Source organism: Mucor velutinosus, assembly GCF_035048745.1.
Source record: "Mucor velutinosus strain NIH1002 chromosome Unknown tig00001567, whole genome shotgun sequence".
NCBI classification, from domain to species: Eukaryota; Fungi; Mucoromycota; class Mucoromycetes; order Mucorales; family Mucoraceae; genus Mucor; species Mucor velutinosus.
Window position 1 is genome coordinate 214,459 of NW_027041896.1, and position 26,363 is coordinate 240,821.

The following is a 26,363-nucleotide window of genomic DNA, read 5'->3' on the forward strand; positions in this document are numbered from 1 at the left end:
TGCCGTCTGTACATATATACTTCATACTTTTTTTTTTTTATTCTTCCACAAGCTTAATAAATTAATGCATATTCCTTTTGATATAAGATATATTTGATTTTATTTAGTGTTGCCATTTCAAAAGACAGGTTACCAGAATGCACACCTAAAAACAAAGAAAAAGAGGTTTAGAGTCAAAAGTCCTTATTACAGCACACAAATACATACCAGCCAACATAACATTGACAGAGATTCTCTAATGAAGTTGCTTGTTGAATCAATTTTTCAACTTGTGTAGGGACATCCAATGTCACTCGAGGGTTAAAATCACGACCAGTCAACTTGTTGGATACTCGGTTCACGACTGCAACAGCTCTTGAGTTTAGCAATTCAGGGCCTTGCGGGTTTTCTGCCATTACATGTTAATAAAGAGTCCATACACTGAACCCAATGTTTATCTTACCATTAGCCACGGCTTCCACTTCAATGCGGTTCAATCTTCGACTGACAGAAAAGTTGCGATGACCGTCATCTGGACCATCTTCGTGTGCATGTGCCATACTCTCCATACCTCTCATACGATCAGCTAGTTTATACACAAGATTAGCACACACAGACACATGACAAAACGATCAAGGACTTACTTTGAGCGGGACTCTGTGGTTGTGTATTCAACAATCTCCAATTGATCAAGGGATCATACACAAAGGCCTCCAATACAGCCATCAAACTCTCCTTGTTATCGCGCAACACACGCATGACGTGCTCACACGTGGTACGGAAATTACCTTCAATACCACTGACTTCCATGGCCTTGACCAACATACGCGTTAAACGGAAGGGAATCTTTTCAGGGAACTTTTCACGGTGCATGGCTACTTCAAAACAATCACCAAAATCAATATGAACCACTTTACCAGTGACACGATGCAGCATGAGATTGGAAGGATGACGATCACCAAGACCCAGGATGTAGCCTACCATGGACATGACAGCCAAAGATCGGGTATAGTTGGTACGTCTGTCCAGCCATGCTTCCGAATTGCGACTCTTGAGCCAAAGCACATTGTATAAATCTTGCCCGCTTGTCTTTTCAAAGGCGTATTGCAAGACTTCCACCTTTTGAATCACGGTTAAATTGTCGTAATTGGGTGCCATTTGCAGCATCAAGCGATGTTCCAAGTTGAGTAGGATCTTTCTACTGTCTCTGTAGTCGCGAATTAGTGTGTGCAGGGTATCTGTCTCTGTCACCCAACCAATGAGACCTGAATTGGGAGAAAGTGGCACGGCTGGGTAGCGCTGAATGTTCAGATGACGTTTGAAGGTCTCGGCATCATTGGTAAGCAATGTGTTGACCAAGCCAAACAGTTGCATCACACGTTCATCTTGACGCAAATCTTCGTGGCCCTTGAGCAGATACATGTAGTCTTTGCCATCACTGCCCACCATGGTCAGCTTTCTGGGTCTTTGTTTGGAGGCAATGACACTCAAGTTGGGGTTGAACTTGACAATACGAACAGTAGGTTCACCACTGCGATAATAACCAGGCACACAAAGCTCCAGGTTGCGCGCTTCCAGCAACTGGGGTGAGATGTATTGCAATTCCAAGCTGGTCAATTGAGGCAACTGTCTGACAATGCGTCTAAACACTTGATAATATAGCTCCCAAGCTTGGTTCAAATTGTTGAGGTCTCTGGTCTCTTGGTAACGATGACACCACTCCTGTGCTTCCTGCAAATCACGACCAAACGCCTGAACAAACGACTCTTCACGCATGGTTTCAGGCCCACGATCTAGCATTTGATGCAGAGGCTCCAAGGTAGCAAACATGGCTTCCACATTGCGATCACCAAAGTAGAGACGAGACGCCTCTTCAAGGCCCTCGTGCCACATTTCATGCCACAAAATAGCGACTCGAATCAGTTCTTGGCTGACCATCAGGGCCTGTTCTACGAGCACAGCACTGTGCATACGCATGCGGTCCATAATGACAAAGGTGGCTCTTCGACGAGGGACACTCTGAGACTTGGAAGCGACGGTCAAGGAATAGACAAGGGCTTGAGGATGCTCACGGCCAATATCCGTCAGCAGCTGGTGAATCAACAGACGCACGGTTGCGTTGGGAGCATGAATACGCGCAATCAGTTGAGGAATGACTTGCAACCAGACATCAATACTGATGGTGCCAAAACCTTCGCCGATAGCAGCGCTGACTTCTGCCTGATAGCCATACTTGAACCACAGTGTCAAGAGACGCAATGTGTCTTGCAGCGAGTTTTCCTTGGACAAGGCAATGGATCTAAAGAAACCTTGCACTGCAGGTACAATGTGATGGTTGAAGATTTGTGCAGGTAGTTGATCTGGATGAAGTCGTTCGTGGTAATCAATGATGTCAAAGTTAGCCAGTGCCCATGAGTGCCATGCCTTGTACCAGTTTTGATCAAAGCGAGTTGCCAGCAGGAAAGAACACAAAATCTCGGGGATAGTCTCCTGGGAGAGCTCATAAGACAGTGCACGTTGCCATTCGCCTTGACGCAAATAGCATCGACTCAGTAGACGCGTGTATTCAGCAACATCGTCCGTGATACGACTGGGATCAATGGGCATACTAACCGCCATTTCATCTGGATTCAAGCCAAGGTCTTGTGTCTTTTGAGCAGTGAAATCACGCAAAATACTCAGAGCTCTGGCACGGATGGCAGGGGCTCTTTCAGCGGGTGCAATCGAAGCAGAATCCCACATGTGCTTCAGCTGAGCATACACAATCTTGGGATGAGGCGTGCCTGAACCATCGCCGTCAGCTTCCATCAGACTACGCAACGTCTTTTCAGACAGAGAGAAACGGCCACTCTTGCGACACAGATTGGCAAACTTGATCCACATTTCCATGTCTTCTTGAGGCGAGATCACCATGGTTCTGACACGAAGAATGCGTTGCCAGACCTCCACATTGCGCTCACAGCCCTCCAAACGCTTGACCCAGGTACGTCTGATTTCTCCTTGTCGCTCAATGTCGTTGGCTGATTGCTTGTAAATGATCATCTCCTCCAATTCAGCCAACATTTGCACGCGCACTACAGTGGCATAGGCACGGTTGTAACTCTCGCCCAACAGAGCCGTCAGTTCAGTATCCAGCAAATCACGCGTCTTGTCAATGAACTTTTCTGCTTCTGCGTATCTGTTGCGATGCATGGCTAGAATGGCACGGAAAAAGGTGCGATCAGGGCTCTCTGTTTTCAAGAGTGCAATGTACTCCTCCATCTGTTCCCATTGACCTTGACCCCACGCAGCAGCAGCAGCAAAGGGCGCCATACTCTTGCGGTTATCCAGTGGTGCGTGAATCCATTTCTCTTGCGCCAGCGCAGAAAGCTGATCCCACTCACCCAGCGCATGCAGACATCGCATACGACCCAGCGTGATCTCCATGGAATTGGGGTTCTCTAATTGTTGTGCTTCATAAGCGTCCAAAGCATCTTGGTATCTGTGCAGCTTCTCAAACCAAGACACTCTGCGTTCCAGACCCAACGAGTCTTGAGCAAATGTCAGGATACCCATTGCTGCGTCAGGCTGTTGCAAGAGGTTGTTGATGGACATGAGCATCTCGACTGCTTCAAATGATTGCTCAATGTGGAACTCAGTTTCCTTGTAGTGCAGGGCTTTGGCATAGGCGTGGCACTTTTGAGCATAGACAGCCAAGGTGCGGATATCAATGGGCAGCATCTTGTTGTCGTGTTCCATGAATTCAGCCAAATGCAGCAAAATCTGAATGATCTCTGGTGGGATATTGGGCGCTTTGAGAGCCACTTCGAGCGATTTGACGAGCTCATCCACGTATTGATCGTACAGCTCGTTCCAGCAAGAGACAAAGGCAGCGTTAAACAGCTCGCGAGCAAGAGGTGTGTATACAGACGCTAAAAAGACACAGGCACGGAGCGCGTGTGAGGGCGATTGCTTGAGTAGCTCTACACTCAATCGACGAATCCATTCCATCCAATCCTCTCGCGTAGATCGTTGTGATGCCTCCCAGGCCTTTTTGAGATGCTGTTGATTGACAGGTTGTTTCTTGGCCGCACTTTGATCTACGGAAGGTGTTTCGTCGCCCTTGGCGTCTCTGTCGTCAAATGCCTTGCCCAGCTCCTGAGGCAGATTCTCGCCCTTGAGCAGCTTTCCAATCAGCAGCTCATAGTTGGCATGTGAGATGCGATGGCGTGTCAGCACTTTGTTGATCACAGGGATAAACTTGGTATAGTCGGTGCCCAGTTGAAAGACAAGGGCACACAATAGATCCATGGCGACGTTTCTGGCTTCCATTGGCAGCACCGGCAGCACACGCGCCAGAGGGTGAATGATGCGAGAGGCATAGTCAAACATGTTGACCTTTTTGCAGAGCGCTGTGATGGTGGAAATGGCTTGACGACGCACAGAAACAGGCGCATCAGGCTTTTCAAAGAATTTGACAACAGCAGGGATCACCAAATGCATGTATTCCTCAATATTGGCACCAAACACAACAAAGGCGTGCAACACTTTGATGGTAGGCAGTCTTCGGTCAGTATCATCGCTGTCAAAGATTTGCAGCATGTGAGGCAGCAAGCGAGGCAAGTAGACCTTGAGTTCACCGTCCAATGCCTTGGCAATGGCTTCAATCAGCGAGATGATGGTGATTTGAATCGTGGATAAAGGTGTCCAGTAGTCGTCAATCAAGTCAAAAATGTCCTTAAGGTAGTTTCGAATATGCTGCTTGACAATGGACACTAAATCGCCCAGTTTGTGAAAGTAGAGTTCCAGCATGTTGGAGGACGATGTGCGCATCAGAGACAGGAATCCAGGAATCACCAAGGGCAAGAACTGCACAACTTTGAGGCCCAGTGTCTTGAAGATGAACATGATGGCATCAATCACAGCGTAGTGGTGTTGGCTCAGCGAGGGATCTCTTAGAATCTTCATCAGTGAATGCATCACCACTTGTGGGTAGTAGTCTTCAGATGAGGGTCCAATGCCCATCATGAGCAGCGTCACATCGTTGCTTGCCAACTTGGGATCAGCCAATTCCTCACTGGAGTTACCAATGGCATTCATCTGTAGTGTAGAGGGTCAGTATATACATGACCTGTTACGCTGACAGTGGCACACTTACCTTGTGTTTGTAGGGATCCAGGGCACCAAGAATACCCATCAATTTGACCGTTTCTCTTCTGATGGTGGGGTTTTGCTCCGTCTTCATAATGTTGATGAGAATATTCAACAGCGCTGGATACTTGGTATAAGGCTCAATCACAAAACCTGTGTTGCTGGCCAATTGACCCAATGTCTTGAGAGCAGCATCACGTTTGGCACTGGAGCTCTGATCTTGCAATGTTTCCATGATCAAGGGCATCAGTTCATCTAAATGGGGTCGCATGTCTTCACCACTGACAGCAGCCAATTCACCCAACGCACCCAACACAGCAGACACGACACCCGTGGAAGGATCTCTTGCTTTTGGTAGCAATACTTTAAGCACAGGTTCAATGTAGGGCTTTGTGAGTCGCTGAGCTGCTCTGACCAACAAGGACACCAAACGAGCTGATTCCTCCTTTTGTCGACTCACCACGGAATACTCCAACTCTGTCAATAGCTGAATCAATGTCTTTCTCAGCGATGGCATGACATAGGCTGGATTGAAGGTGGTCAATCGGCCAATGATGGTAATGGATATCTCTCGAATAGCGAATACTTCATCATTGAGAGCGATAAAGAGCGACCTGACATTATCTGCTTGTGCTAAATGACGATCAAAGCGCACATCCAGCGACGACAACACGGTTTCTCGAATCACGGGATCTGGATCTGCGATACCGACTGTCAGTAGCTTCTCCAGCACTTCACCCACGACTTTGATGGCGTGCGCACTGGTCTGGTTACAGATGGGATCACGCACAAACAACTGGCTGCAAGTAACGGCAGCTGCTTTTCTAATCTCGGGAAGATCGTCGTCCAAATAATTCACAATGCAATCGCGCACAAATTCGTTTAGTACGTGGTTGGAGAAATCAAAGGAGCCCAATGTCGTCAATGCAAGCACAATGGTGTCGTTGTCTTTTCCATCGCCTAATCCATTTTCTCGCAGTGGTCGCTCAACGGTCTGAATGATGGTGCGGTTGGTAGGTGCTCCAGGCTGTTTGTATGGCTGTCCACTGATGGTGATGGAAATGACATTTAGCAAGCGCTCTATAGCAGGAGAAAAAGTGAGTGAGCTGCCTTTGTTTTTCTTATAGAGATATTACCTTGGATCACAGGTGATAATGGCTTGATACGATCTGCAATATTGCTCAATGCTGCCACTAATGGCTCGGATAAGCCACAGTGAAACATGAGGTCCAACAGATCATGCAAATACTTGGTCAATGCCTGTCCAACAGCAGTAGCCAACATGCTGATACATGTAAAGATGGCTGATTCGTTTTCCTTTCTCTGACGTCTGGCATTGAGGCAATGTCAGTCATTTGCCATGTTATACGATTCTTGTGGTATATACATACCCTTTCATCATTAATGCTTCTTTGATACACGTTAGAGTGGCATCCAAATAAGGACTCATGTTGCTCTTGACTTGAATAGCGACTTGTCCAATGGCGATAAAGGCTATCAAAAATCGCATTGAGGAAACTTGCACATTCATCAGCCAACATGAGTATACCTACCATCTCTCTTTTCGTTGCTCTTACGAAGCAAGTTGAGCAAATGACTCATGGATTTGTGCAAATAGAGTTCGGAAAATGTTGCTGGATCATAGCATGCGAGTGTTGGAATGATGGATACTACAGTCTTTCGAATCAACGCATCACGAGCATCTTTTAAGCGCAATGTGATATCGCACACATCTTTGTACATGTCTGTCATGAACTATGCCACTGTTGTGAGTACCCTTCCCATCCGACACAGATTACCTCGCACACTTACCATGCCAGCATGTAACAAAAGCTCTCTCATCGCCAATAAACTACCGTGCGTAGCTTCTGGACTATTCATGCGCAACCCACGATTCACTTCCTCCCAAATTCGAGCATACCACGTCTTTCGCATGGGTGTTTCACGCTGCTGTACGATTTCCAAACACTGTGAAAGACAATCAGCTGCATACTCACGAATGACATTTCTCGAATCTCTTAATGCCACCCAGATGAGGTCCAGGATACGAGGCACATATGCATAAATTAACGTGGGTGCGTTTACTGCTAATTCCCTCAGCACCAAGACGGCTGCTAAACGACTGCGATCCCCTTGAAGCCATTCCAGTGCATGCTCGACTTGTGTATCCACTAAATCCGCAGTGAAGGCTGATGAACTGACGGCTAAGCGACCTAACGCTTTTGCAGCTGGGACCATGATTTGTTGATCATGATGGGGTAACATGTGTTGAAGATAATTATGGAAACGTGTAGCATTGCTTTCTGGCTCTGACCCAATTAAACGGTCTATGTAGTTATGATTTAGTCTTTGTATCTGTCTCTCTGTTTTGTTTGCACGATAACATACCTATACCAATGATGGCGCCCAGTTTCTCATTGTTGTCATTTCCATGAGTCCAGTCAAAGAATCGTTTGTTGATGTCGTTTGTAAAGCGGACGAGGTTCTCTTCTGATAGCTCTCTTGAAGCCGTTGCTGCCTATTGTACATCATTCATGAGTCTTCAGAGTGTATAAAACAAATAAGTTGTATCCTTACTGTTTCACGAAGTTCATCTGCTGCTTTTATACGTCTATCTTCGTGTCTAGTAGTATCCTAGGTTTAGTAAACCAGCCCACAGCTCTCTCTCTCTCTCTCTCTCTCTCTCTCTTGTACTCTATTTACTTTGATTTAAGTTCACTGAATATTCTGTTCAGGTTTTCCTGAGAGTTGAGCATAGCAACTGTGGCCATATTGAATAATGTGTGGATGGATACTGTTGTTGTGTCTGTTGCTCGTTTGTTTGTGTTTCTTTTTTGATAATAGTTGAAGAAATAGATGAAGAATTAATGTAACAAGTTAAATCAAGGAATAAATTGACCCCTCCTCCAGCAACAATAACAAGGGTATAGTGTCTCTTGTAAATATCCTTTCGTTTATGAAATGGAAGAAGAAGAAAAAAAGTGCTTACACATACAAAAGAAAGGACTTGTATTTCGGGTTGAACAGACCAATGGACGTTTATTTGAGATGGTCAACAAGCTTGATCTTTTAGATCTCCTTTTACATTTAAAGAGATAAAACGACGTTTTTGCATAATCCATGCACTTTTAGTGAGTCTTTCATGAATTACACTGTGTGGCCTTGGAAGAGATGGGAGGGCATGCTGTGCTTTGGACATTGGATAGCAAAATCATGAATTAAAAAAGCAGCCTGACATACAGCGTGAAACAAGGAATGAGTGGATATAGTAAAATTTATTTAAAGCTATTGGACTCTATCCTTGTTGCGAGCAAGGTATTCTTCAACTGTTTCTGGCTTTCTACCTAAAAGAATTTCAATGATGGGTGTGACGGACTGATTGCTCTCCAATCCAGCATGGGTCTGTCAGATCCAGGGCCAAGTTATGAGGAACCCAGCCAGTAGCTAACAAATTGTTGTATGATTCAGTAGCACTGATTTGTTGGTATTTCACTTGGGTTCCAGTAACACGAGAAAGAGATTCCACCAACTGACCAGAAGTGATCACTTCTCCCGTAAGACTTTATACTGCGTCAGCATGCTTGGCGGCATCTTCACGCAGAATAGTAGCAGCGACAACTCCAATGTCGTTGGGAGATATGTAGCCCTTTTGGAAATCAATAGGGGCCGTGGTCAAGAGAGCCTTGTTGGCGACAGGACGATGATCACGAATGATGTTGCTTGCAAACCAAGCAGGACGAAGCGTGACAAAGTGTCCACGATTGGGAATATCAAAGATGGCCTTTTCAGCATAATAGTGGACTGATCCGATTGTGCTTGCTCTCCAACCGAGATTTACAGCAGAAGTAGAGATATCGACGACTTGCTTGACACCAGCTTCATAAGCGTATGTTGCGATCGTCTTCTTAATGTAGACAGTAGTATCCAGACCTTGAGCCAAAAGTAAGAGACGAGAGTGTCCCTTGGTACCTTCCTTAATAGGACTCAAATCACTGAAATCGCCTTCCACGACCTTGAGCAAATCACCAGTGTCAGGGAACACAGTAGATACCTTGGCCACGTTGCGAGAGAATACAGTGACAGGGACTTGGTACTTGAGCAACGCCTTGACAGCGGCAGATCCGACATTGCCATTAAATCCGATCACGAAGACACTTTCATTTGTTGTAGTAGAGGACATTTTGGTTTTTGTTGTTTTTGAGTAAATTCTTTGATATAGATAAAATGAAATGGATCGATGAATTGGTCTCTATTTAGATGGGTTTAGCAGTAAAGCACAATACATAACTTATATACACAACATCCCCGTTTGAGAACGTTACGAATGCAAATTATCTCGATTAAGCTACATGCGGAAAAAGGGCACAGTCGTGAGGTCCGTGTAAAGCGCATCAGTTGATGAGGACAACTAACCTGGAGTAACTTGAAAGATTGCAATCCAAGATGCAGATTGCGTTTGGCTTGAATTTGGAGATAATCGTCATATCTGCAAACATGGTAAATATCTTGATTACCGATCAACTTTGGAGCTCGTTTACTGCTCAAGGCCTCAAAAGTCCAGATCTGTGTACTATACAAAACGAAAGGCTTAGTGCACAGGGGATCTTAGAGAATTGCCTATAAGAAAATGGTACCATTCTTGATGAATCAACTTAATAGGGCTTACTGCACTCTTGATTTTTATGAAACGTTTTATTGCTTGGATCTCCACGGTGTAACTCTTCAGGGGCCTTTCGGAATACATTATAACGAGCCACCTAAACGTGGGTTGGCTTCCACCAAAGTGAAGCATATGTCAGGAAACCAACCGAAGAGTCGAAATGCTCATCGTAACATAATAAATTTATGGCCCCTAGACACTTTCAAAGCCCAAAAAGGAAAAAAAAAGTTGATCTAACCAGTATTTCGATAGAGAGGCTATGTAATCTGCCACCTACTTTCCGTATGCTTTAAAGGCATCTATTATTGTATTGCCTTCACAATAGAAAGGGCATTGAGTCTGCCAGCCCGACTCAACTAGCCAAAATTAATTCAAGCCCAGAATCATAGTCCTTTCTAGATTGGTCAAATCTCACTAATCTTCGACTTGATCGAACTATGTTTCCAGATTCGACTATATAAAATATGATAATTACCCCATGCTCCTTTAAGCTTTCTTGGAGTACTTTTCAAGGCGCATCCAATGGTACAAAGCAAGATAAATGTTTTGAATAAACTTATTGAGCAAGTTCAGAAAATATGAAATAAGGTTTCTGGCCAAAAAGTCGAAAATTTGCATATAAAGATCCCACAAAGATGATTTTAGAGGTTGCATTGGATCGATAGAAACATTTTGATTTGCTATATACCATATTAAAAGTCTTCATTATCAAGGAGAAAAACGCGATCGTTTGATTTTCAATGAAAAGCATGAGGGGTACCTCATGCTTTTTAGTCGAATTTTGGCCATGATTTTTTGGTACCCAAAAAGTTAAGCAAAGGTGCCAGGAAGTTGGTACTAGATGAGAGCAACACTTTGTTGCTATTCTGGCTGGTGTAAATCACTTCTAACGCGAGAAAGTACAGCTCAAATGCATTCATATTTCGCTGTGTTTTGCATACATTCAAGTAATTAAGGGCAATATAAGTATTATATCAGTTCTCATACACATTGTTCTCGTCAATACAGACGTGGAGCATCGAATAAAAGCCACATCCACAGTTGCAGGTCGTTTATTGAGATTGTCACCTGATAATCAAAGGTGTCGAAAAGTAATTTAATGATATATGTTGAGGGTAGGATGCCCGTATCCCCATCAGGTCGTGCATTCTCGATCTTTCGCGAAAGTGGCGTGTGATAATTCCGATAATTGCGTAAGGATATGACGTTTTTGTGAAACTAGTATGCAGTGTGCTCTCGTCTTGTTGGTTTACATGTATACATGCTTCTGATGAAAGGCTTGTAGCATTGTAAGGCTGTGATGAAGTAATACACAGTCGGATCAAATAGAATAAGGTAAAACATAGCTAGCATGTTCGAGAAGGTAGTTGGAGGTAACACGCTGTGATGGAGGTGTTATTTTTAGCATGAAACCTGCTTACTTGCACAACCCAAACACGATAAAAAGAACCGAGTTATATTGGATTTTTCTTTCATTTCCATCTCTTTTGCTTTCATACAACTTTTTTTCAAAAAAAAACAAGCATGTCGACTATAGTATTATCAGAAGACAACCTCACTTTGGATGACTTTCTCCAGCTCCAATCCTTGTTGAATCATGAACAAGGTGAATGTGAGAAGCATATTGAAGCGTGCCAGCAGCACCAACAGCAACAGCAACAACAACATCACCATAAACCTCACGTCCATCCTGTCCACCATCACCATGCTCGCCCTGTCAAGTTCCGTCGTGCCATCAGCTCTGAAGCAGCGCATGAATCTCAACAGGAGAAGCAGCGTCTTGCTCAAGCTTTACTGACATTGCAGTATCTCAAGGACCAATACAGACGCCAACGCGCCGCAGAAATCCAAGCTTACCTCAATGAATATCGTCGTCAAGCTTTGATTAGTAGTATCTTGCGAGAAGAGGAAGAAAGATATTATCGTCAATGCATCGCAGCTGCTTTGGAGCAGCGACGTGTAAATCTACTCTGGCAACAATTTGTGGAGGCCAAGAAGCAAGAGACGTTACTTCAGCAACTGCAAAAGCAAGAATTGTGCGAGCAGTTGGAGCAGCAACAGCAAGAGCAGGTGCGCGAAGAAGAAGAAGAAGAAGAAGAAGAAGAGGATGAGGAGGAAGAGGAGCAAGATGATGATGGCTACTCGGAATATCACTCTCAACAATTGGCTAATCTGTTGAAGCAAATATTTGCTCAGCAACAGCAGCAGCAACAGAAGGAATCAGACGAAACAATGTCTCCATCTCCCGCTCCCGTGCCCGCCGCCAATGTCAACGTTAACAGCAAGTCGAAAGACGATGAGCAAAAGTCCATGGCAGAGGTTTGGAAATACCTTAATGAACAAAAGGCCGACTCCGAAACGCCTCGAAATGCATTTTTGTCCTCAGAGCAAGACCGGGTATTAGGCTCCGGTGAGGCGTCACCACACCAAGAAGAGCAGACTGTGGAAACGAATCCACAAGATGAGCAACAGGAAGCAGAATCTATTGGTAGCCCTGCATCTGTCTTATCGGATGAAGATCAAATTAAGGCACTACCCCCTTTGCAAGATCATGTGGTGACATTGCAAGACTTGATCCAAAAGCTAGCCGCAGAGCCTGTCCTTGTGGGTGAGGAATACAACAAATTCGATGCTCCTCCCGCTCCATCTTTGAGCAAGGACGTGCCTTTGAAGGAACGCACCCTGCCTACACCTCTTGATACTGGCAAGGCCACTGCAAACGACACAGCAGCAGCAGCAGCAGCAGCAGAAACAGCAGACCACGGCAAGGACAAGAAGGATGTAGAAGAAGACAAGGCAGAGAAGCCATTTTTGCCTCAGCACATCTTCACCGAAGCTGAGCCTACCCCTACACTGGAAAATATGCCCAATACACCACTGGACAACGCATCTATCAAGGATGAGTCTCATTTTGCTGATACAATTGCAGCTGAGCAACAGAATCAAGAAATACCAGCTGATCCACGCAAAGACAAGGCCAACGAGGAATTGGATCATATCTCTGACCAATTGTCTCATAACAGTGATCTTGTCCAACGCTGGAACTCAGTGTTATCACATGCAAGCAACCTTAGCTTTAGTAAACAGCCTGAAGGTACATTACTGTTGACTGCATCTACAGATGCTAATCGTCAATTCTTGGGATCTGAGGACGAAATCATGCGGGTAATGCTAAAATTGGATTCGATTGATTCATTTGGAGACGACGACATTCGACAAAAGAGAAAGAAGCTTGTCAAGAAATGTGAACACATGTTGGAGGAATTGGATCAAGTCAAGAAAACTCAATGGGAAAAAGTTGTTTCCTCCAATAAACAGGGCCACACCAATCGTCGCCGCCGCAATAAGAAGAAGAAGCATCACAGAAAATAAGGGTATATTTGCTCATCTTGGAACCAGACTCGGTTTTTTTTTCCTCGAATTACTATATATACTTAACAAACAAATTTTTTCTTTGGTTTCTTTTTTCTCTTTTCTGTAATAAAACCATGCCTCTTTTGAAAAAATTGCCTTATGCCTTGTCTCATTTCCTAGGCTACAGAGGACCAGATCATGATTTGAAGAAGATCCCTGTTTGGAGAATTTATTTTTGGTGCTTCATTGCCTCCTGGCTGGGCATTGCAGTGGTCGAGGTCATTTTTGCTTACGGCCCCTCATTTCAAGCCCACAATACACCCATGATTGTCGCATCATTTGTGAGTGTCTGACAAATGTTTGCATGGTCGACAATGGAAACTAACCTCGTTTTAGGGCGCTACAGCAGTGTTAGTATACGGTGTGATAGAATCACCCTTGGCACAACCTAGAAACGTTATCGGTGGTCATATCATTGGAGCACTGACAGGTGTAATCATTTCGCAGTTGTTTTTGGGCATTCAAAAGAACTGGGCATCAGAGGGTCAGTACACTGCTGTGCAGTGGGTGGGTGGTGCTACAGCCATGGCCATCTCATTATTAATAATGCAAATCACCAAATGTGTGCATCCTCCAGGCGGTGCGACGGCTGTGATCCCAGTAACGACACCTTCTTTTCTCGAGATCAAATGGTTTTACATTGGCGTCGTAGTCTTATCTGCTGTCATCCAGGTGTTTTTTGCCTGCTTAATCAACAACATAGATAGAAGATACCCAGTGTATTGGTGGGCACCAAGCGAATTACCCATCAAAGTGAATCCAACAGAATTAACCGCAGTTTTATCCCTTCCAACATCAGCGCATGGGCCAGAAGATGTGGTAGCCGACAATTTGACAGTAGCAGAAGAAAGCAGATTAAACTCGTCAACAGATAACGATAACGATAAAAACAATGGCAACAAAGTCGCACGAAAGTACCACAACTCCTCCTCATCCTCCTCCTCTCTCACTGCATATGAAAAGAACATTACTGTAGATCAGGCCATTTTCGCATTACAAAAACACGCACAACACTCAGATACCAAGTACATATTATTCACCTCCAATGCCTTAGTTCATTCTCCTGGATTATCATTAACAGATAGTGAAAAACAATCCTTGGAAACAGTAATGCATAGATTAAATCCTCAATAATAAAAAGTTTATTTAGTTTGACCTTGTAAAGTAACGACAACACGACGCGAGCCACCAGAGTTGCGATGTTCACACAAGTAGATACTATGGGAAAAAGGAGGGGTTACTATATCAACGGATGCATGAATGAGAGAAGAATGCTTTACCCTTGCCAGGTGCCCAAATTGAGTTTGCCATTTGTGATAGGGATGTTCAAGGATACACCAACAATGCCAGATTTTAAATGTCCAGGCTATACGTATACATTATTGGCGTGTCAGAAGATAGAAAAAGGATCAGGCCCTCTGTCCACTTACCATATCATCAGGACCCTCGGCTGTGTGAATGTAAGGGAAGGTCTCTGGTACAATCTTATTCAAACCCATTTCCATGTCTTTTTGTACATCAGAATCGTAATTTTCATTGATCATCAATGAAGCAGAGGTGTGTTGTACTTTTGATTGTTGGTAACTAGAGACAGGAGTGTAACATGTGCTTTATCAACTTACAAAAGACATTGGCCATGCCGATTTTATAGTTTTTCAATTCAGGTAGTTGACCTACGATCTCCTTGTGAACCAAATGACAGCCTTTTTTCTCCAAGGTGTTAGAAGCGCGATTCATTTCGAGCATGCCGGGCTACTGCTTTATTACCTCTTCTACGCTCATTTAAGCGAATTTCCTTTTGAACCCAAGACATGTTGTATATGTAATATAAGTAAAAAAAATACAGAAGAAAGCGTAAAGAACAACTCGCAAACTAGCTAGTAGTGCCAACACCCTTGAGTGACCGAGGATTTCAACGTCATTTCACCATCAATCTCCAAATTTTCCTGGGTTCACTTGGCAAGCTTCCTTTCTCGGTAAATATCCCTTATTTGAGACGATTTGAGGTTACCTGGATTCCCAAAATGTCATAAATTTACCATTAATCGAACGGGAAAGAACTTTCCCGTAATAGGGTATATAACATCCATCTTTACTTGTAGATTTTCCTCTTCTTTTTCTACCTTTTCCTCCTGCTCTACCTTTTTTAATACTAGACATGTCCTGCTCTTACCGATTCATGGATTCATCATTGCCGCAATTGCCCAACGATAGGTTAGCATATAAGATATAGTTCACATGGATACAAACGGCGAAACTGAAACCGTATCTTCTTCAGGGACTATGATATTATATTAAGGCAACAGCCAGCAAGAGCTAAAATCAGCGTGCCAAATGAAAGAGATAAAAGATCCATAGAGCCACCACCCATTGTACAAATGCAATGGATCAATTTCTCAGACGAAGAGAAAAAGTAAATGACATTGGGAAAATACCAAACTTGGATAAATTATAGTAACAAAACTACACCTAGACAATCACTGCAGAGTCCATTCTACTTTGTCATGGTGAACATTGTTCATGCTGAAGCGCCAGATACAGCAAGCCCATTACCTACTAGAGAGTACTTGTCAGGTGCCACGGTATCCTCATTGTACAGACTACGAGACATTGATAACACAGACGGCGGATTCTTTGTATTTGGCGATTTAGCAGTGAGAAAGCAAGGTTACTTTCGACTTTATTTTAGTCTTTTTGAAATGATAGAGTAAGAGAAGATTTCAATTACTTGTGTGTAACAAGTTTTTCTAATTAGATGCTTAAAAATAGTGGTATAGTTGAAAATCGCAAGAATATTTTATCCAATGCCTTTATGGTGTACACAACAAAGCAATATCCAGGCCCAATGGAGTCTACATTTCTGTCTCGTGTATTCTCAGATCAAGGTGTCAAGATCAGAGTGAGAAAGAATCATCAATTATCAACAACATCCACATCAACGATATCGCCATCATCATTCAAAAAGAAAAGGTAAGGATATATATTTATACATTATATCCTAAAAGAGTAAAAATTCAATTTTATGGTTTGTAGTAGGACCAACGTTGCGGCTGTAGCACGTAAACGGAAACATGATAACGACACAAGTATTTGTCATCAACCCCTAAAGAAAGAAGTCTTATCACCACCCTCCTATGCATCTGATAACGTTGTGCATTTTGGCAGATGGCAATCCTCGCTCTACAAATGCAAATCAACGCCTTTACCAAACAGCAGCATGACTACAAACAATGACCATGCCAGCAATACCCCTCCTTCACCTTCCATGACCTCATCTCCAACCCTTTCCACTTGTTCATCATCAAACAATAACATCTATTTACCCCCTATTTCACAACTATCCTCTTGTAACATAACACCTATAGCTGCCCCTCCTTTCTATCAACTACCACCACTACGAGAAATTATGAACAATAAGCATTCAGGTGAAGCCTATACTTCTTTTCCAATTGACACTTCATTCTTCAAATAAACAGACATGAATCACATGGGAAAATCTTTAATGATTATCAATTTGTGCGATGTCCCCCCCCCCTTTGTAAACTTTTACATTTCGTACTTTAGTTAGCATATGACAAGATCTACATTTCATCAGCGTGCTTCTTGGCATACAATGGTGGAATCCATCTACCCTTGTAATTTAAATGATATCACGGCCATTTCAGGCACCAAATGTGATTTTTGCGGCGATGCAAGTACCCTGAATCATGCTTCAGGAAGGTTATGCACTTGAGCTTTAGAGAATCAAATCACAGGTTTTTGGCAAATAAGTAACAGCGAATTTATTGTTTAGCACCACTCATACGTTGGTTGGGCTTTTGCGATTACTTGATATTAGAGACGTTGTATCAAACGGTCTGTTAGAAGCCCTACGCATACAAAGGTGTGCCGTCTCTCTTTTACGGCCGGGAAATCACAAGAAATTGATAATATTATAAGCTTTGGGCTATTCTTGCACGCAAATGCATCTCTCTAGAAAGACAAATTGTTTGTTATACCTCTCGGCTTCAAGCGAAGATGATAGCTCGTTATTTTCGCTTCTTTAAGCTGTTGATCAAAGCTGGACTTAGTGCAACATTGAGAGAAAACGCATATTACAATAAGGATGTGAGATAGGCTTCCAGAAAGGGATAATACAGCGCATGACCCACTGTGCTCTTGGCCTTTTTTTATAGTTTAAATATCGCGATCTACGTATAACTAACTCTATAACATCCAGGATTGCAGAATAATGCAAACTCATTTATTCAAGTGTGTGCATTTTTGGCGTCTTTACAAGCAGCATATTTAGCGCATATTTGGCCTTACAAAGATGCTGCTTAGGCCGTAATCATCGCTACAAGACTATATTGCTGACATGGGTGATCTAATGTATATATATACAACGGTTTCAAACATGAGCGAATTAATGGAGAATTGATCCTGGATGCTATTTGGGATGAATTGATTGGGTAACGTGTTTAATTGTGACCATGTAGGCAGATGGGTTAATGCTTCGAGATATTCAGTAATTATACAAACAAAGAAAAGGCTCCTTTATCATTCTTTTCCTTCAATACAACCAAGTCGTGGTAAAAGCAACTAGCAAGACACGATGGAAGACATAATCGATAAGGAAATTACAGTGCTTGTCCGATCCCCGTCTCTCAACGAGACATTGGAAGTGAAAACCACCTTAAATGCCACTATACTGACACTCAAGAAGTCGATTGAACCTGTTCATCCTCACCACCCCAAATCAGCCAACCAACGCATTATCTACAGTGGAAAGCTTCTGAAGGATACTGATATATTGGCTGACATCTTGAAAAAGAGTGACGAGGAGGTTACTCCCACCTTTCATCTTGTGGTTAAACCGTCCATTGACGCTGTTACTTCCAATTCTCGTGCCCACACACCTACTTCTCATCCTTCTTTTCCTCAAGCCTCTACTTCAACGTCTTCTACAAGTACATTTTTCTCAGATAGAGCACCTCAAAGCTCCAACTTTCAAATGCCACAGTACCAGCAACAACAACAACAACAACAGCAGCAGCAGCAACAACCAATGTATCCATCCTCGTTGCCTGGAGGTTATCAAGTTGTGTCTATAAAGTAAGAATTCCTTCTGTAACAAGGTGTAGAGCAAACAACTCATATGCGATTTCTTATGTAGTGGGCAATACTATCTGGCGCCAACGCTAGTCCTTTCTCAAAACCTATCACCTCAGCAATTTCACAATACCCAAATGCCATTACCACACGCTCAACCCCCAGTGTATCAGCAGCAAGCAGATGCCAATGCATTTGTATCTCCCCAATTTCCACCACAAGCACAGCAGCAGCAGCAACACAATGTACAAGAGCCTATCGTTCAGCCTTACCTTAATCAGCTTCCTCAGCAGCAACAACCACAGCAGAATAACCCACTTTTTAGAAGAAATGGGCCTGTTCTTGCTCAACCAGCTATTGCGCAACGAGCAACATCCATTTGGCTTGCATTGAAGCTCATTGTTGTGTTATTTATGCTGTGCCAAGGAGCAAGCATCGAGCGCATCTTTGTCTTTCATGCAATTGCATTTGTCTTCTTTTTGTATCAAACGGGTAGATTGAGATTTGTGCTGCGTCGAGTTCGAGTAGAGGACTTTAACAGATTTAGACCTGGTGGCGGTGGTAATGGAGAAGGATTGCAAAGACCAGCTGGTGCGCCTCGTGGTAATGGCAATCCCCATGTCGACGGCAACCCAGAAGGCACCTCTACTTCGGTCAATAACAACAGCGACAACTTGACGCAGAGAAGACAGGATGGTGGAGAAGGGTCTGGATCAAGCCAGGGCAATGCTTCTGGTTCAAGTGCGACAACTGGCACCGCTGCTCAAACACCTGCCAGACCCCTTACGGCTTTGGACGTCTGGAAACGAGGAGCCTATACATTTTTTGCTTCATTATGGCCTACGTATGGCGTTGATCCCCAGATTGCTCAGGCATTTCAGAATGAGAATAACAACAACGATCAAGAGTAATAAAGAATTCTAGAATGTGATGAAACAATGCAGCGGTTAGAGAGCGTGAATTGCCTCTTTGTAGGGGAGGAGGAGGGGGGGGGATTTGACAAGGAGTATGAGTGGAGTTTAGCAACTGCCTTACTTCAATTCGCATCCATGCTTGATTGATGACTTTCTCAAATGATTTGACATGCGTCAAGCAAGCTTGGATCATGCATTGCATTGCTTGTTGCTTGTGGTTGAGGTTCGCATCATCCGATGTCACCAAAAAAGAGAGTCAAAAAGAAGAATGATTAAACGGCCTCCTTTTAGTTTTTTTTTTTTTCTTTCCCTGCATTACCACAAAATCAAACCATGGACACACAGACAAAACCCAACAATAATTTTATACACGAAGAACCAGTACAGGCCAAAAGAAAGCCGATAGCAGAATCCATCAGAAAGAAGCGTAAATTGAAAGAGTTGCAGCACCTGAACAATGATCAGCTCTCATCCTCAGAGGACGACCTTTCCGATATCGATTCAAGCTTGATGTCCAATGACACCACGACAGCCAAACTGAAAAAGATGCACCACAAGAAGAATAAAGCCACAGCAGCAAAGAAAGAGATAAGCCTATCTGACAAATACAAACTAGCAAAAGCACAGCTTCAATACATTTCAAGGGAAAACGAAATGCTATGCGACGAATGGGCCTCCACTGAGAAAATTCTAAAGAAACTGAAAACCGAGAGAAAAGTGCTATTAGACGCACTTGTCAAGAAGAGATACAGGGACGAGGACTGATCCAATAGTTGCAATAAAAAAAAAAGAAGTGCTTTTAATACGATGAAGTTGATATTATGAGGATGTATATTATGTGGGTGTTCTATGTGTGGAGGATTTATGCAGATTTTTCTTGATGGAATTCTTTTGCAAATGTCTCTGCAACAATCAATGGGAAGACAAGCGTGGCATCTGCGTAGATCTTGCAGGATTTGCTATCAGCGCGGATTTTGCCCCAAGAAACAGCCTCATCAGGGCGAGCACCGGCATCACTACCATCGAATTCCTGGCCAGTATTGATGTAGACAGCGTAATCAGCACCGTTTCTCATCAAATTAGCGTTACAAATGTGATGCTTAATCACACCACCACCCAAGATGATCATGCCCGTCTTTTTAGCGAATACAGCTTGGTTGTTCATGGCACGGATATCAGCAGCAATGTCCACAATCAATCCAGGGTTTTTGTAAGAGTGAAAGTAGATCATGTCGCCCAAGGAACCATCCGTGATAGCAGGACAGAACACAGGGATCTTGTTCTTGGAGGTCCAGTAGTAGATGCTGGACTCATCATTGATCTCGTTACCAAGACGCTCAATCATGGTAGAGGGAGTCCAAGTGATGCCTTGTTCCTTTTGCTCCTCCAACATCTTGTCAAAAATAGGGACGACCCAGTCCTCAAACTTACAGTAGTTGTTGTTGGGGACCAGCAAGTTGCCAATACGATTCAGTCCCTTCTTACGGAGATCACTGCCCTTCAATGCAAATTCACCGAGGTAAGTAGGAGCAAGGCATTTGATGAAATCTTCCTCGACACCACCAGCAGAAGCGACAATGACATCGACCATCTTGTGCTGAACCAAAAATCTGATAATCTCACGCAAGCCGGATGACACCAAGTTGGATGTGTAGCCCAAAAAAATCTTACATTTGGTCTTTTTGCGCACTTCAGGGTCGAGGTATTCTGGTGCTTCATCGGGAAGAACTGCTTCATCAGAAAGACGCCATTTTCTCTATTATTACTGTTTAGATGCTTGTTGTAGGGGGGGGGGGGCTGACATCAATTCATCACAGCCTGCTTACCATTTCCTTGATGATTTCCATGGCCTCACCAAGACTACTGCCTTGGTACCCAATTTGCTTGTAAGAGCCTAATAGTTCTGAAAGCGATAACTTCTTGTTGAAATCAGGGCCCTGGATGAGAACAGATCCTTCGGGCATTTCAACGGATTCCACAAAAACTGCATCCAAAGCACCAGTTGGTTGTGCTGCTGCTGTGTTGTTGCTTTCGTTATTCGACATTTGTAACAGTAGTGAAAGCTGGAGAAGAGGAAGATGTCAATTAAAAGTTTTTCGAATTTGATATAAAAACGGTATTGCAGGGAGTCACATTGCTAAAGAGAAACCCGGAGGCCAAATCTGATAAGCACGCTTTGCAATGCAAATAAGGTTGCAGCAGAAGATCTTGCTAATGATTAGAGGCAATGGGCCAAGCTACTAAAAGGTTGAGGTACAATACATGGCTGGTGCTGGGCAGGTTGAGCAAGGAAACATGTATTTGGGTCATGAAGCTTGCTATTATGTACCTGTCAAATGAATCGCATGGAGAGTGACAGCAATCCATCATCAGACGCAGTGGCCTTTCAATGCTTCTTCCTGCCCAAACACAGTACTAAATGACAATAAATGCCTGCTGAATGTAATCTCTCAATTAGCTCGCTTCAAATCACATCGCAAATGAGATGGCGACTGTCTTGATCATTCTGCACATGAGACATCCGTTCTGTTCCAATTCTTCAATTTCAGGTACTGACTAGAGTAAAGAACCTGAGGCACCCAGCTACAGTATCCAACGTTATACTGGCATTGATCTGAACCGAGGACCGACGTGAGCTGCGATGAACCTCTTACCCAAAACTCCATGCATAAATATAACCATTTGCTTATGAAATTCATCTTCTGATGTTGAATCTGTAAAGCGGGATGCGTAAATGCACTTGAGCATGCCACAATTTTGAGTTGTAGAAGGCAAATGTTGATTCAAGATCGGTGTCGGCCAGTCTCTGTCCTGGCTAAAGCTAAAGATCAGTACAAGACATCTATTCTATAGCAATCTTGGCATCTCACTGGAACATCGCATTAGGCCGATCATAGAAGAGGTCAAAGATCATCACTCCAGAAGACATCTCATTTGCGACACTCCTGTTGGTTTCGAAGCGGGGTCAAAGCAGGCATTTTTCAACGACATTTCCAAGCTAAAAGTCGCTCATCGCATCGCATTTCACCTGGATTTTGCAACTGCATGTAGCTGTAGATGCTTGCTATGATCTGAACTCAAGATATATCGAAACATTCAGGGAGATCATTGCGTATAATGATCCTGAACATCGTTTTCGTGACGTTTTCACGGACATCGAACATCTGACATCATCGAACACAGATGTAAAAGGCTTTTTTTCGCAGATTGTTATTTACTTTTCTTCTTCTTCATACCATTAAAAAACTTTTCCCCTTTTTTAACGTACAAAGAGTGAGTATTGACATCATCAAATGATGGATCTTGTATGCAGAGACATGCGTATTAACATTTTGTCTGTTTTATTAGATACATACACAATAAAAAATGAGTGAATACTGGTAAGTTCTTTCAAGCAAATGATTGAAAACGTAATGTCTTGACCAACATCCAAATTTCAGTCCTGTTTATGCACCCTTCTTCGGTACTATGGGTTGTGCCGCCGCTATCGTCTTCAGTTGTAAGTATATCAGCAAACGAAGAGGCATCACATCAGAATGAACAGGTGCAAAAATGTCGCGCTTGTTTACCTCGGTGCCTTTCTCGTTTTAGATGCTATTTTGTTACACGATTTTTTTTCTAACGGTTTCGTTTTGAATGTATATAGGTCTTGGTGCTGCTTATGGTACTGCCAAGTCTGGTGTTGGACTTTCCGCTATGGGTGTCTTGCGTCCTGATTTAGTTTTGAAGTGTATTGTTCCTGTCGTCATGGCTGGTATTTTGGGTATTTATGGTGTCGTCGTATCTGTGCTTTTATCTGGTGGTCGTAAGTGTCATCATCCTTGGATGTTTCAAGATTTGATTTAGCGCGTTTTTTGTATCCTGGTTCCCCATTTCGCTAACACTCTTGTCATCATATGTAGTTGCCATGAAGCAAACCCTTTTCAGTGGTTTCATCCAAATGGCCGCTGGTCTCTCCGTTGGTCTTTCTTGTCTTGCTGGTAAGTTGGAATGATTTGCACATGACATTCTAGTAGCCTAATGTCATCCCATAGCTGGTATCGCCATTGGTATTACTGGTGATGCTGGTGTTCGTGCTACTGCTCAACAACCTAGAATGTTTGTCGGCATGGTAACTATTTAACAAGCAGGGTGTGTGGGATGGTCGATCTGATTTTCTGATTCACTTTCTATAACAGATTTTGATTTTGATTTTCGCTGAAGTCTTGGGTCTTTATGGTCTTATTGTTGCTTTGATTCTCAACACCAAGGCTTCTGGTCAAGAGAATGTCTGTATCTAAGTTGGTTGTATAAACGATAAAGAGAAAAAAGTAAAATAACGAAAGCAAAGAGAATAGAAGAAGAAAAAGAAAATTTGGAGTTCTTTATATTCCCCTTTCTTTATTATTTTAACTATCATTACATATAGTTTATTCCTCACTCCCTTCATCTCCATCCATATATCGATTAAAGCTTTTAAAAATGACACGCCAGATCAGTTATAATGTTGATCTTAATCGCGCAACATGTAATGTATAGTATATTTAGTGCTGAATGGACATGATTCTACTAACAGAGGACGTGTTCACGACTTTCCTTTGAATCAGTAACTTAATACAAAATAATGTCTTGTAACTGTTTTGGTGTTGCACTGCAGTGAGAGTTCGCAGAGTTGATTACTCACACAGCACAGTCATGGCATTGGAGCTGCATCTTCATAAAGCTTATTTAGCGAAGATGCACCTGCAACCTTTGACTAGTTTTCTTTTGCTCCTTTTTGTACGAAAATATACGTATATCTCTCTTTGTATCTTTTTTTTTTTTACTATAATAATAATGCATAATTTTAAAATAAACGAGTAGAACTGAACTGTATGTAGCACCAGTACTTCGCTGCTAACAAGATATTGTTGTAAAGCAATACAATGAAAATGAACCCAGGCTCTAGTTCTCATGATTAAACGTACGGTCTGTTTTCTACTAGTTTGGGAAATACATTTTGTATCACTTGCTAGTGTGGTATTAATCGATGCGCATTCCAAAAACGGCGAGTTACATGGCTAATACAGTATAACTCTGTTCGGAATAATTTGACAGAGCTTCTGCCTAAACGTCGTAAGATACAGAATTTTGAGAAAAAGCATAATAAAGGCACCATTGATTTGGAACGTATATATGTCACATCATGATAGATCCAAAGTAGAGCTAATAAATGGAGGTTGTTTTTTTTGGAATACGAGACTTTCCCGAGATATGACTAAAATTGTCTTGTTGCAAAATCATTGATTTTTGATGAAAATTTGCCTGTAGTAGCAAGGGAAAAGTTTGGGTGACCTTTTTTTGGTCAGGAAAAGATTGTCAATATTTCATGATAGAGTCATGCCAGAGCTTCGAGCAATAGCTCATTCGATAGGAATTTTTTTGCTCTACAATGTTTAGTAATGCTTAACAAAATGTTTTGATGACAGATACTGATAAATCTTTTGAAAACAGTCAAAAAATCGCAAAAACAATCGCATCAAATATCAGGTGAACAATATACACCAAAGACTTGATATGAATATCATTGTACTCTCCTAGCAATTCTCTACAAGTTTTATATAAGTTTGAAGAGGTGTTTACTATCAAGAAACGCGTACTTTTAAGGTCGATAGATTTTGGAATCCTATGGATCATCATTCAGAACAATAGAAATTGAAGCTCCGTTGACCTTCCACACGTGCATATACCACATATGTATGAATTTGACTGAACAATTTAAAAATCGGAGTGTACGAAAAGGGTCATATTAACTTGCTAGTTTCGTTATCAATAGATACTTGACATGTTGAAGAATCTTGCTGTCGAGACTAGACAACTGTAGCTTGCTTCATTCGATAATAATAAGATTTCCAGTTTAAAGTTGTGTAATCCCTCTGTTGTGCCAGAAGGGCTACAACTGTCTATAAAGATTAAGGTATTCTTGATGGGTAGATATGTCTGTGTTGTGCAACAACATGGACAAGCTATGGTAAGTGAAGTGCATCTCAGTTATCTAAATACTGAGGTTCACCAGATGTGATAAGCGTTGTACAAGATAAATTGCTACTTTGGCATTCAGAACTTAGTATAAATAGAATAACTCTTGTCTTCATCCATAAATCTTTAGTTTTTTTTGTCTGATCTTATTCAAATAAGTCTTTTCCTGTTTTTATAATATCGAACGTTTTTTATAAGCTACAAATAATAATCCTTTTATTCTTTGTGCTTAACAAGCTGGCCTGAGTTTTCGCATTTATATCGTAACTGCTTTATTTGAGCCTTAAAAATGTCACGAACAGCGCTCATCGTATAAAACTTTGCCTTTTATGCAATGAAGCTCCTTTAAGCTATCAATGCGAATTTATATTACTTACGAATTTGACAATGCAGTTTCTCAATTCTTAGTTATACGCCAATTTAGGACTAAATTTAGTAGTTTTCAACCACAAATATCTTCTGTTACAAGCCGTTTTGAGCGCTTAAATTGGCATCAAATGATTGCCCTTGATTACCATTGACTTACTGATGCTTTATCTCAAAAATTTTTGGGTCATTGCAAATCCATGGAAATCCTCATTTTTTCATGTGTACTAGTAAGGGAAAATTCTTGAAAATCAAACGATCGCGTTTTTCGCCCGAAAAATGAAGGTTTTTCTTATAATACATATTAGGCCAAGTTGATCATACAGATGCAATGCAACACTGGAATCTTTCTTTATGAGACTTGTATATGCTAGATTTTGACATATTCACAGAAAAGCTGTTTTCATCTTTTTGAAAACTGCTCGTTATTTTCTGTCTAGAAGCTGAAAGTAATCAGCATCAATCAATGCGCCTTCATTGGCTCTTTATAGATGCATTAGAAAGTAAAGTATAACAATGCCAATTTTAATAGGCAAATTTAGCAAAAACGTTTAAAAAATATGAGATCAAGTCAAATTTGAATAGGAAAATACCCACTGCACAATTTCAAATTAAAGTACAGCAGTTATGACTGCAACCACGGCAGAAGACTGAGACCAAATCTACTGGTCGTGACGTCGCATAGGGCGTCCACTCATTATTCCATACCTCTGTTTTCTACCCTTTTTGCAAAGCGCGTTTATTATCAAACCATGTTGGTTTTGGAACCCTGTTGATTCAGAATAACTCTCTAGCTTCTGATGACACAGTCT

At 42.3% G+C, this 26,363-nt stretch overlaps 10 protein-coding genes across 10 annotated transcripts; 6 read left to right on the forward strand and 4 right to left on the reverse strand.

The window, feature by feature from the left end:
• Positions 1-129: 129 nt before the first annotated feature.
• Positions 130-7,880, reverse strand: ATC70_011945 (uncharacterized protein; the record flags this gene model as incomplete). Its single annotated transcript, XM_064831128.1, has 12 exons — positions 130-145; positions 208-388; positions 443-565; positions 624-5,058; positions 5,117-6,189; positions 6,246-6,439; positions 6,501-6,603; positions 6,663-6,864; positions 6,922-7,436; positions 7,498-7,627; positions 7,687-7,732; positions 7,813-7,880. 12 exons carry the CDS (start codon positions 7,878-7,880, stop codon positions 130-132), a joined length of 7,086 nt encoding a protein of 2,361 aa, XP_064687996.1.
• Positions 7,881-8,671: 791 nt separating this feature from the next.
• ATC70_011946 (uncharacterized protein) lies at positions 8,672-9,289 on the reverse strand (the record flags this gene model as incomplete). Its single annotated transcript, XM_064831129.1, has 1 exon — positions 8,672-9,289. One exon carries the CDS (start codon positions 9,287-9,289, stop codon positions 8,672-8,674), a length of 618 nt encoding a protein of 205 aa, XP_064687997.1.
• Positions 9,290-11,293: 2,004 nt separating this feature from the next.
• On the forward strand, positions 11,294-13,141 carry ATC70_011947 (uncharacterized protein; the record flags this gene model as incomplete). The annotated part of the gene is made up of 1 exon (XM_064831130.1): positions 11,294-13,141. The coding sequence occupies one exon, from the start codon at positions 11,294-11,296 to the stop codon at positions 13,139-13,141; it is 1,848 nt and encodes a 615-aa protein (XP_064687998.1).
• Positions 13,142-13,257: 116 nt separating this feature from the next.
• ATC70_011948 (uncharacterized protein) lies at positions 13,258-14,317 on the forward strand (the record flags this gene model as incomplete). Its single annotated transcript, XM_064831131.1, has 2 exons — positions 13,258-13,464; positions 13,520-14,317. 2 exons carry the CDS (start codon positions 13,258-13,260, stop codon positions 14,315-14,317), a joined length of 1,005 nt encoding a protein of 334 aa, XP_064687999.1.
• An 8-nt stretch (positions 14,318-14,325) lies between these two features.
• ATC70_011949 (uncharacterized protein) lies at positions 14,326-14,996 on the reverse strand (the record flags this gene model as incomplete). Its single annotated transcript, XM_064831132.1, has 5 exons — positions 14,326-14,401; positions 14,464-14,549; positions 14,614-14,750; positions 14,806-14,886; positions 14,951-14,996. 5 exons carry the CDS (start codon positions 14,994-14,996, stop codon positions 14,326-14,328), a joined length of 426 nt encoding a protein of 141 aa, XP_064688000.1.
• A 366-nt stretch (positions 14,997-15,362) lies between these two features.
• Positions 15,363-16,655, forward strand: VAS2 (AP-1 adaptor complex sigma subunit Aps1; the record flags this gene model as incomplete). The annotated part of the gene is made up of 5 exons (XM_064831133.1): positions 15,363-15,397; positions 15,462-15,596; positions 15,657-15,890; positions 15,953-16,153; positions 16,217-16,655. 5 exons carry the CDS (start codon positions 15,363-15,365, stop codon positions 16,653-16,655), a joined length of 1,044 nt encoding a protein of 347 aa, XP_064688001.1.
• A 1,122-nt stretch (positions 16,656-17,777) lies between these two features.
• ATC70_011951 (uncharacterized protein) lies at positions 17,778-19,185 on the forward strand (the record flags this gene model as incomplete). Its single annotated transcript, XM_064831134.1, has 2 exons — positions 17,778-18,277; positions 18,339-19,185. The coding sequence occupies 2 exons, from the start codon at positions 17,778-17,780 to the stop codon at positions 19,183-19,185; spliced, it is 1,347 nt and encodes a 448-aa protein (XP_064688002.1).
• A 336-nt stretch (positions 19,186-19,521) lies between these two features.
• ATC70_011952 (uncharacterized protein) lies at positions 19,522-19,953 on the forward strand (the record flags this gene model as incomplete). The annotated part of the gene is made up of 1 exon (XM_064831135.1): positions 19,522-19,953. One exon carries the CDS (start codon positions 19,522-19,524, stop codon positions 19,951-19,953), a length of 432 nt encoding a protein of 143 aa, XP_064688003.1.
• Positions 19,954-20,050: 97 nt separating this feature from the next.
• ATC70_011953 (uncharacterized protein) lies at positions 20,051-21,233 on the reverse strand (the record flags this gene model as incomplete). The annotated part of the gene is made up of 2 exons (XM_064831136.1): positions 20,051-20,944; positions 21,015-21,233. The coding sequence occupies 2 exons, from the start codon at positions 21,231-21,233 to the stop codon at positions 20,051-20,053; spliced, it is 1,113 nt and encodes a 370-aa protein (XP_064688004.1).
• A 1,321-nt stretch (positions 21,234-22,554) lies between these two features.
• Positions 22,555-23,468, forward strand: ATC70_011954 (uncharacterized protein; the record flags this gene model as incomplete). Its single annotated transcript, XM_064831137.1, has 6 exons — positions 22,555-22,568; positions 22,629-22,687; positions 22,835-22,993; positions 23,091-23,168; positions 23,223-23,299; positions 23,367-23,468. 6 exons carry the CDS (start codon positions 22,555-22,557, stop codon positions 23,466-23,468), a joined length of 489 nt encoding a protein of 162 aa, XP_064688005.1.
• Between the last annotated feature and the right edge of the window lie 2,895 nt (positions 23,469-26,363).